This window comes from Hyla sarda, chromosome 2, assembly GCF_029499605.1.
Source record: "Hyla sarda isolate aHylSar1 chromosome 2, aHylSar1.hap1, whole genome shotgun sequence".
NCBI lineage: Eukaryota > Metazoa > Chordata > Amphibia > Anura > Hylidae > Hyla > Hyla sarda.
This window is the reverse complement of record NC_079190.1, coordinates 489,685,778-489,697,642: the sequence shown is the minus strand read 5'-3', so window position 1 is coordinate 489,697,642 and position 11,865 is coordinate 489,685,778. Positions and strand designations below refer to the sequence as shown.

Below are 11,865 nucleotides of genomic sequence, written 5' to 3'. Positions count from 1 at the left end.
TCATTTCTTGGTGAAAAATTCTAAAATTTCATGAAAATTTTGAAAAATTAGCATTTTTCTCATTTTGAAACTCTCTGCTTGTAAGGAAAATGGATATCCCAAATAAATTATATATTGATTCACATATACAATATGTCTACTTCATGTGGGCATCATAAAATTGACATGTTTTTAACTTTTTGGAGACATCAGAGGGCTTCAAAGTATAGCAGAAATGTTCCCGATTTTTAAACTCGTTTTATTGGAAAATTTACATAAACAGCACAGTAGCAGGATTGGTCCACATACGACAATATAGTACAATGGCATCCAAATGGAACATCAGAGTGTGTAGCAGACAAAAGAAAACGTCAGTGGATAAAGCATACCAAACAATACAAACTTATATACAATAATCGGAACATACTCCTTCTCGAGCACTGTATCATAGCAATATACTTGACTGCACATGGGATAGCAATCAAATGAGTAATCAAAAACATCAGGCAAGAATTCTGTAATAACCAACCGGCCAGCGTGACCAGGTAAGTAGTATGGCATAAAGTTATTATGAGATACTTAGAGCGAAGGTACAGTATTTAAAAGGGGGAGCCAAAGGAACCAGAGGTCATCATAGATGTAAATGCCGAGGGAGAATAACGGGCAAGAGGGGATCCACACCAAAGGCCCCACACCTTATTAAACTTTTCAGGGCAGTTTCTATGCTTATAGACCAACTGTTTATAGGGGATAATGTTGTTAACCAGGTTCTTCCATTGTTTAAGAGATGGGGGGTCTAGGAGCCATCCACCGCAAGGCAGTGGCTTTCCTAGCAAGGAACAGCACCTCACGAAGGAATATTCTCACATGATGCTGCCAGGACTCCTCTGGTAACACTCCAACGAGGCAAACCAGGGGCTCCAAGGGTACCGGAATAGAGATAAGGGAGGATAAAAAAAACTGATAAACTCTTGCCAAAACGATTGAAGGAAGGGACACTGCCACAACATATGCCAAAAGTCTGCATCCGGGGCATGGCACCTATGGCAGTCACCAGAGGGTACATGCCCCATTCTACATAATCTTACCGGAGTAAGGTAACAATGATGAAGTATATACAGCTGAATAAGCTTATTATTGGCAGCTGGAGATACAGAGAGATGTGAGGACAGCACCTCCGTCCAGTCCTCCGCAGTCAAAGAGGGAATATGCTCCCTCCAATACTCCTCAGCAGTGTCACTAAGTTTGGCAATTTTAGTCCTAGTGAGGTGGGTGTAAAGAATAGAGATCAAACCCCTCGGGCCTTGCGATCGTAGAACACCTATAAGTGGATAGTCAGAAACGGGATGGAAACTGTGCATTCAGTGCGTGGCAGATTTGAAGATACTTATAGAATGCAGTGCGAGGTACCTGAAAGTCTTGCTGTACCTGAGAAAAGGTCTTAAGAGTATCCTCTCTATACATGTCACCCAGTCTAGTAACCCCGTGTGCAGTCCAGAAAGGGGGGTCTACGGCATCAGTCAAGTGCGTAAAGTGGGGATTATGCCTTAAAGGGAGATCGGCCTTAATGTCGGAATAGGAAACAGTTGACTGCGATTGTCGCCACACTTGCAAAGCTAGTTTATGCAAGGGAAGCAATCTACGAGCACGGGGAGGGGAACCCTCCAAAAACGCCCTCAAGGAGGTAAAACCCAGATAATGAGCCAGATGGTGTTCTGAATTAGGAAGGTGGATCATATACAAGCTAATGCCTAATATATCGGAGCTGTCCCGCCAGATAATAACACTTAAAGTCAGGAAGTACAGCTCCTCCCATATCCTTAGGTTGCTGTAAAGTAGTTATGTTCAATTTAGACCTACCCGAACCCCAAATAACGGGCATCAGTAATGAAGTAAGGGACTTAAAAAAGGAGACCGGGACCGGGTTGGAGGAGTGTTTTAACAAATAAAGGAGTTTAGGCAGATCAATCATCTTAACTAAATTGATCCTACCAGGGACCGTCAAATGAGTGCTCCCCAAACCCTAAACTTATCCCTAAAATAAGAGAGGCTAGACAAAACATTGACAGATAGGTCCATACCGTGTTCCCGGTGCATCACAATACCTAAGTATTTAAAGGAAGACACTACAGGTAAGCCACAAAAAACAGGCGACCCAGTATGAGGGAGTATAGGCAGATACGCTGATTTGGACCAATTAATCCTGAGGCCTGAAAAGTCTCCAAATCTATTAATGACAGCTATAGCAACAGGAAGGGTCTCAAGGGGACGAGACAAACACCTCTATGCCCCGATATGCTGGGTCCTGTCTAAGGAGGAGAGCCAGGGGCGCCACTGCCACCGCGAACAATAGCGGCTACAGGGGACACCCCTGACGTGTGCCCCTACCCAAAACAAAGGAGCCAAACCATTCATCATCAAACGGGCAGTAGGGGAAGAATATAAAATAGACACCCAACGACTAATTCCTGGGCCAAAACCGAAGCGGCCCAGAACTGCTCCCAAATATCCCCACTCCACCGAATTGAACGCCTTGGCCGCATCTAATGAGGCCAAGGCCCAATCTTCCTGCAGTGCCACCCCCAATTGAATAGCTACCTGCACACATCTGATGTTTTCAGAGGTAGATTTACTGAGCAGGAAACCTGATTGGTCCTTATGGACAATGGACATTCAATCGAGTTCAATTCAACCCAGTTCAATCGATTGGCAAGAATTTTCGTCAGTATTTTATAGTCAACATTGACCAGGAAAATGGGCCGATATGAACTACACAGGGAGGGATCTTTATCAGGCTTAAGCAAAACCACTATGTGAGCATCATACAAAGAGGGAGGGAGGTGACCACATCATATGCTGAGTCGTACATAGCTTTCAAAGGGGCCTCCAGCAGCTCAGCATATTTAACAAACACCTCCACAGGGAGGCCATCAGGCCCAGGCACCTTACCCCTCTGCATGTCAGACAAAGCCTCCGAAATCTCATCCGCTGTAATGGGAGCGTCCAACAGGGATAGCGCAGGGAACTGTATAGCGTTTAAATAGGAGATGAGGTCAGCATCTGAGTATGTCACCCGAGATGTATACAGAGAGGCGTAATATTGCTCAAACCGCTGAGCTATAAGCTCGTTAGACACGAACAATTGGCCTGACTCAGAAGCAATTTTAAGAATAGGGGGCGCGGCCCGGTTTTGATTAACCAGATGAGCCAGTAACTTGCTAGATTGGTTTCAGTGTTCAAAATAGAATTGTTTAGTGAAAAACAATTTACGGTTGTTCTTTTCATTGAGGTGAAGCATGTATTGCCTGCCAGTGGAGAGCCATGCATGCTTATTCAATTCAGTAGGGTCCGCTATATAGGAGGCCTCCAGTTCCATACACGAGCGCACCAGCTTGGCCTCCCTGATAGACGACTCCCTTTTAATATAAGAAATAGAGGATTTCAAACAGCCTCTCAGGTAGGCCTTGAGAGTCTCCCATAACAATAAAGCATCAGATACCGGATGATGCACAGCAAATAATGTCTGTAGCTGATCAGGTATTCTGTCCTGAGGGCCTAAAAGCTGCAACCAAAAAGGATGCACCTTCCACCTCCGAGCACCAGTCTCCTGGGACATCGCGATATCCACTACCAAAGGGGAGTGGTCAGAAATGGCACGTGGTCCAAAAGACACATTTTGCGCCAGGGTGTAAAATAAGGAGTTACAACAGGCCAAATCTATCCGTGACAGGGCATTACTACCAATAGAGTAACAGGAATATTGGATTAGACGGGGAAACCTGCATCTAAAAACATCCAACCAGCCCACCTCTAGCAAGGAGGCGGCTAAAGGAGTAGGAGTATGTGGCCTGGACAATGGAGGCGCTGCATGGAAACGGTCCATAAGAGGGTCAGGGGCAATATTAAAATCACCCAAGCATAACACTCGGGCATGGGGGAAGTATGCAGCAAACATAGCCGCCAAATGCAGCACCTCCAGTGTAGCAGGGGGGGGGGGGGGGGGGGAATATACACACCAATCAGGACGAACGGGGTATTGTTAATAAATGCGTGCACAAAAACATATTTTCCCGCCGGGTCCACACGGACCTGGTCCACCTCCCACCTGAATGATCTATGTACCAGCAGAGAAACACCCCTTGAGTATGTGGAATAGCAAGAGTGGCCCGCCCACTGAACCCATGACTTATTAAAAATACTCAAATTATCAGGAACCATATGGGTTTCTTGGAGGTATATAATATGGGGGTTATGACCCCGTAAATGCGAGAAGACCAGGGCTCTCTTTTTCGGAGTCCCCAATCCCCTGACATTCCAAGTGAGAAACCTTATGTTAGCCATACATATAGAATAGAAACATGGGCACGCAGGAGGAGGAGGCCAAAGAATATGGAGCAAATAGAAGAGCGCTTGTACCTGAAAACATAGAATAAAGTATGTCTCACTAACAGTAAGTGCAATAGAGCACCAACACAATCAAAGGAGCAAAGAACAAACATAATCAAAACAAACAGAAAACAGAGTCCAACAGTGTATACGGTAGAATCAGCATCAACATAGTGGCTCTAGGCCATGTGGGGGAAGCCTGTGTAAGGTCCATGAAATGAAGGCCCACTGACCCTCCGGCCCCCACCATATCAAACAAGGGGAAAGGAAAACCATAGGATGTCAGTCCTGGAGTATGCAGCAGCTCTCAATACTGTAAGATACAATCAAAGGAGGAAAAACAAAAAATAAACAGAGTATAGGAGGGAGGGGAAGGGAAAAAGGAGGGGCAAGAGAACAGAAAAACACAAAAAAAAGGGGGGGGGAAGAAGTGCAGGGAAGAGAAAAAGAACATTTAAAGGGGAAGCCACAGGAGAAAATGAAAAAGACTAGCAAACTGCAGGGGGAAGAAGACATAGCCCCGGCAAGGTGGAGAAATAAGACTCCTCAGTCCCGGAGAAAGAGTGTCCAGGTCCAGATTCAAACACGGAGCAACAAAAGGGAGATTCAGCGTCTAGGAGATCCTCTGCGGCGTCTGGCCCATTCAGCAGCTTCCCCAGGATCCGTGAAAAATATTGCACGATCACCATCCACAACCCTGAGACATGCAGGGTATGCCATAGAGTGAACGACTCCCAGGTCTCAACTTGTGTTTGACCTCCACAAATGTAGCCCTGCGTCGTTGGAGGTCCGCCGAAAAATCGGGGAAAATAGAAATCTTGGCGTTGTCATAGGTTATGTCAGGAGCCCTCCTGGCTAAACGAAGAATAAAGTCCCGGTCATTGCAATTAAATATTCTGGCAAGCAAGGGCCGTGGAGGGGCCCCTGGAGGAGGAGGCTTAGCAGGGACACAGTGCGCCCTCTCCACAGTAAAAGCAACTGAGTAGGAAGCATCAGGAAAAATTTCCTTAAGCCATCACTCCACAAAAGCCCCGGGCACCGAGCCCTCAGATCTTTGTGGCATACCAATAATACGAATATTATTCCTCCTCAGTCTATTTTCCAAATCATCATTTTTCTGCCTGCACAGTTCAAGTTGAGAGGTTAGATCAGAAATAGAGGTAGGACCTGGGGCCAGGGTATCTTCAATGGCAGAAATGTTCCCCTCAGTGTTAGTAACCCTCTCTCGCAGGGCCTGCATATCCTGCCGGAGTAGTCCCACATCAATCTTTACCTCCTCAATCTTGCCCGTGAGAGTCGTCTGGCAGGAGGTTATGGCAGCCAGTAGCTGTGCAGATACCTCACTCAGGGTCAGCTCTGGTACAGGCTCTCCGACCGCCGATGACTCAGGGCTGCGAGGAGAGGAAGCAGGGTGCAGCCTCGTGGGTATGTGTGAGGCGCGGGCGCCATCTTGGGCCGGGACTCGTGCAAACTCACTGAGTTTCTCAGCAGCCGCGCCACCCTTGTTCCGAGAAGGATCCTGTTTGGGAGACATCCTTGGGCACTAAGGTCGGGTCCAGAGTAGAAAGCGGGCCGAAATATCAGCAGGATTTATCCAGCTACAGGCGTAGGAGCGGGAGCGACCGCTCATGTCCGGCACTAGCCACGCCCCCCCGACCAGTTCAGTTTTAAGTGGATTTGAGGGGCCTTTCTGTGAGAAATGCCACAAAAATTATCCCATTTTATAAACTTCACCCCTCAAAGTTTTCAAAATGAAATTTAGAACCGTTGTTAACCCTTTAGGTGTTTCACAGGAATAGCAGCAAAGTGGAGGAAAAAAATCCTAATCTCCATTTTTAACACTCACATGTTCTTGGTAGCCCCATTTCTTTTATTTTTACAAGGGGTAAAAGGAGAAAAAGTTCCCCAAAATTTGTAGCCCAATGTCTCCTGATTAAGGAAATACCCCATATGTGGACAAAAAGTGGTCTGCTGGCGCACTACAGGTCTCAGAAAAGAAGGAGCGCTAGAGGGCTTTTGGAGAGAGAATTTGGCAGGAATTGAAGTTGGAGGCCATGTGGGTTTACAAAGCTCCTGTGTAGCCAGAACAGCGGAAGGCCCCCCCCCCCCCCCCCCCCCCCCCCCAAGTGACACCTTTATGGAAACTACACCACTTAAGGAATGTAATAAGCGTTACTTACACCTCACATGTTTTTGGAACAGTGGGCGGATAAATATGAAAAATTTGATTTTTAACACTAAAATTGTGGTGTTACCCCAAACTGTTCATTTTTACAAGGAAAAATTCCACTAAATTTGTACAACAACTTGTCCCCATAAAGGAAATACCTCATATGACAAAAAAGTGGTCTGCTGGCGCACTACAGGTCTCAGAACAGAAGGAGCACTAGTGGACTTTTGGAGAGAGAATTTGGCTGGAATTGTAGTTGGGGGCCATGTGCATTTACATAGCCCCCATGGTGGCAGAACAGCGGATCCCCTCTATCTTTGCCATCCTTTTTGAAACTACACCCCTCAAGGAATGTAACAAGGGGTACAGCGAGTATTTACTACTCAGTTTTTTTTTCTCAATAGTGGGCCGTTACATTTTTAAATCTGATTTTTAACACTGAATTGCTAGTGTTAGACCAATTTTTTTAAATTTTTAAATAGGGATTATAGGAAAAAAAGCCCCCAAAAATTTGTAGCCCAATTTCATAAGAGTAAGGAAATACCACGTATGTAGATGTAAAGTGCTGTGCGGGTGCACAACAGGGCTAAGGAGTGAAACAGCATCGAGCACTTTTTAGGCCAAAGGTGGTGATTTGCCCTGCAGTGGCAGAGTTCTAGACCTAAAATCTAAAAAAATTAAAAAAGTTTGAAACTACACCCCCTCAAGGAACGTAACAAGGGGCACAGTGAGTATTTACACCACACAGGTTTTTGGAACAGTGGCCAGTAAAATAAAAAAATAAAATAAATTTTTTTTTCATTTAAATGCTTGTGTTAACACAAAATGTTGCTAATTCACAAGGGCCAATAGGAGAAAAAGCCCCAAAAAGGTTTAGCTCAATTTCTCTAGAGTAAAAAAAATACCCCATATGTGGATGTAACCTACTGTGTGGGCACATAACAGGGCTCAAGACTCAGAGCTATGTTTGAGGGCTATGACCTTTCATTACCTGGTGGTTACATATATTCAGAGGAAAATGAAAAAAGAAACCCCCACGTGACTCCATTACAGACAGTACACCACCTGAGGGATCTTTATAGGGGTGAAGTGGACATTTGGAACGGACCGGAGTTTTTTTATATTTATTTTCCAGGAATGGATGAAGTGTAGTTTAGAAAAAAGGAAAATTGCCTCAGTATGATGACCCAAAGCATAGGCAAAATAAAACGTGTGCCCCCTACAAACCCTATGCTCTGCATCATTATGGGAATGTTTTTTTGGGTGGCCGTCCCTAAACTGTTACTCCGTGGTCAGCATTTGGAACAAACTGTTCCAAACGCTGGAGCCAGGAGCTTGTGACCTCATAGCCCCCTCATGACGGCACACCCCGCCCCCTCAATGCAAGTCTATGAGGGTTAAAAATTTGCCAGACGTTCGTAGTCAATTGGGAACGAGTCCCGGTCATCTACTCCTTCCGACAAGGCTCGTGTAGAGTGCGCTGGAGAGGGAGTGTGAGTGTGGCTGGAGGCCGGAGAGTCCACCATATTGTCCGCCTCCACAGCATGCCTGGGGCCAGAACCCCTGGCTTTTGTAACGATTGCGGTGACCCATTCTGAGCAGGTACCTCTCCATAAAGAGGTCCCACAGCCATGTAACCAGGTAGAGCCCAGTGAAGGGTGCGGGATGGGGGTAATAAGGTTTTTGTAGAGCTAGCAGGAGCGGAGCCGAAGTGCCATGCGTCCTTACAGCATGGCGCCGGAAGTTGACCATTTATTTCCATAAGGTTACATGTACGTGATGATGCGGGAAGTCATCCCTAATCACCACATATATGTACCTGATTTTTCAGGAATGGGTTAACAGGGATGTGGAAATCTTATCGCCCGACGGCAGGAACATGTAGTTCTGGGCGCCGGGCAGGTGAATTTTTCATGCATTTAGCCCTGTATCACTAAGCAGGGCCGGACCGACTTCCCCCTTTATTTTTATAATGCTGGTGTGAGGTGCAGACTGACAGGAGGAGCAGATGCAGACATGGGACGCAAGTCTGCATCTCACACCGGCGCTCAGGGTGTATAGAGCGGGCTCACGACTCAAGCCCACTCCATACCCGGCGGCCCACGGCTGATTTCAGTAGCCTGGGGCAGTCGATAATAGCCCGGCATGCAGCCTTCACTGCAGGCGGCTATTAACCCTTTAGATCGCCGCTGTCAAAGTTGACAGTGGTGTCTAAGGGGATCTTATAACAATCCCTGGTGGTCCAGTGGATACCCCCCCCCCCCCCCCCCCCGCCGCAGTGCAATCGTGGGAGGGGCGATCCACTGTAGAGGTAGCCAAAGGGCTAAAAATATGTAAAAATAATCGTATTTGGTAGTAGCACGTGCGTCATTGTCCGAACTATTAAATATAAATATATATCCTGTATGGTCAATGGCTTTAACGTAAAAAAAAATATCAAATCACAGAATTTTATGTTTATAACATCATAACCCAGAAAAAATTAAGTGCTCAAAAAGTCCGATCAATACCAAAATGGCACTTATAAAAATAGCAGATTACAACCCAAAAAATGAGACATCATACAGCCCAGTATACGGAAAAATAATATGTTATAGGAATCAGGAATTATTTTTCAAAAATTAAAAAGTTAAAAAGTAGTATTTAGTAAAACATACTTAACAAAATTGGTATTGGTATAATCAGGCTGACCTAAAGTATTAAAATAACATGTACGGTAAGTTTGACCACAAGGTGAATGTCGAAAAAATAATTTCTGGGGCTGAGCAAGTAATGCACACACACAGGAGCAGAGACTCTTGTCAAAGTTAAGAGTCCCTGATCCTGTACTTTGTTTACTATAAGTTCATGGTAAGTACTTACACGGCGGGTCCTAGCTTTGACAGTTGTCCCTGCCCGTGTGCTGTGTGTATTGCTGGCTCAGCTACAGCCAGCAATACATACAGACCAGAGCAGGGACTCCTGTCAAAACCTAGGAATCTACGCTCCTGTACATATTTCCTTTAGCCAAATGGGAAACTACTTAAAGGGGTTATATATCAACTGGCTCCAGAAAGTTAAACAGATTTGTAAATTACTTCTATTAAAAAATCTTAATCCTTTCAGTACTTATGAGCTGCTAAAGTTCAGTTGTTCTTTTCTGTCTAAGTGCTCTCTGATGACACCTGTCTCGGGAACTGTCCAGAGTAGAAGCAAATCCCCATAGCAAACCTCTTCTACTCTGTGCAGTTCCCGAGACAGACAGAGGTGTCAGCAGAGAGCACTGTTGCCAGACAGAAAAGAACAACTCAACTTCAGCAGCTGATAATTATTGGAAGGATTAAGATTTTTTAATAGAAGTAATTTACAAATCTGTTTAACTTTCTGGAGCCAGTTGATATAAAAGAAAAAGGGTTTTCCTGGAATACCCCTTTAACACAGAAGCAGGGACTCCTGTCAAAATTAGGAGTTTCTCCTACTGTGAGTGTGCATTGCTGACTCCGTCCCAGTAGTTTTTAGCATAGTGCTGGAAGTGTAGCAGTTTGGGCAACAGACACTAGTGCAGTGTTTCCCAACCAGTGTGCCTCCAGCTATTGCAAAACTACAACTTCCAGCATGCCTGGACAGCCTTCGGCTGTCCAGGAATGCTGGAAGTTGTAGTTTTGTAACAGCTGGAGGCACACTGGTTAGGGAAACACTGCCCTAGGGCATGCAGGATGAATAAAAACATGGAAAAGACTGCGTCCAAGAAGATAGCGACTAGAGATGAGCGAACTTACAGTAAATTCGATTCGTCACGAACTTCTCGGCTCGGCAGTTGATGACTTTTCCTGCATAAATTAGTTCAGCTTTCCGGTGCTCCGGTGGGCTGGAAAAGGTGGATACAGTCTTAGGAAAGAGTCTCCTAGGACTGTATCCACCTTTTCCGGCCCACGGGAGCACCTGAAAGCTGAACTAATTTATGCAGGATAAGTAATCAACTGCCGAGCCGAGATATTTGCGACGAATCGAATTTATTGTAAGTTCGCTCATCTCTAATAGCGACTAATGCTTTTTATGTTCACAGGAAAACCTCCTGGGACAAAGCTGCAAAACACAACCTGTAGCGAAGGACCATGCCAGACAGACAGCTTTCAATTAGAACAGTCACTACTATACCTTTCCTGGTCAAGCGCACTGGTGGAGGCGTCATGCCCATTGGCCGCTTCCTTTAGTTTCTGTAATTCCCTCCGGAGTTGGTCATTCTGGTCCTCCAGCTTCTGCTTCTCCAGCTTTATCTGCTCAATCTGGAAGATCAATGTAAGAAGAAGGGGTTAATGCAATGTACCAGGGCAATTTGATAGCTACAATATGACACTTAAAAGACTGTGTTGCTACGTTTGTTTCAGTACAGAGCTGGAACATATCAGGTGACGGTCACTAACTTTAAAGGTCATCTGTATTAAGGTGCCTATTCAGATGAATAAACAGGTGTATACAGACCAGGTGCCTAGGGAGTAGCTGCCCTAGACCACCAGGGATGTTGTAAATTAAATCATACTGTGCCCTAGACCACCAGGGATATTGTAAATTAAATCATACTGTGCCCTTATATCAACTGGCTCCAGAAAGTTAAAGATTTGTAAATTACTTCTATTTAAAAAATCTTAATCCTTCCAATAATTATCAGCTGCTGAAGTTGAGTTGTTCTTTTCTGTCTGGCAACAGTGCTCTCTGCTGACATCTCTGCTCGTCTCGGGAACTGCACAGAGTAGACGAGGTTTGCTATGGGGATTTGCTTCTACTCTGGACAGTTACCGAGACACGTGTCATCAGAGAGCACTTAGTAAAGAACAACTCAACTTCAGCAGCTCATAAGTACTGAAAGGATTAAGATTTTTAAATAGAAGTAATTTATAAATCTATTTAACTTTCAGGAGCCAGTTGATATATAAAAACATTTTTCCTGGATAACCCCTTTAACCCTGCTCTATACCACCAGGACTGTCCTTAAGAACTTTTTATATAATGTAGAGATAGAGAATATATATTATATATATATATATATATATATATATATATATATATATATATATATATATATATATATATATAAAAAAATAAAATATTATATAAATAAAATATTATATAAATAAAATATATATATAAAATAAATATAAATATATATATATATATATATATATATATATATATATATATATATATATATATATATATATATATATATAAATATATATATTACACACACACACACACACTAGTGCTCGTGGTTACAAACGTTACATACATACCTGAATGGAAAACATTAACCTTAACAAAAGCGCTCAGATCTGTGCCCATAATAGTGTCCG

At 44.2% G+C, this 11,865-nt stretch overlaps 1 protein-coding gene across 1 annotated transcript in view; it reads right to left on the bottom strand.

Annotated features, from left to right (window-relative positions):
- Positions 1-11,865, bottom strand: part of MORC3 (MORC family CW-type zinc finger 3) — a 77,069-nt gene that overhangs the window by 1,878 nt on the left and 63,326 nt on the right. The window contains 1 exon segment of the mRNA XM_056559609.1: positions 10,673-10,800. Within this exon segment, the coding sequence (XP_056415584.1) occupies positions 10,673-10,800 (128 nt within the window).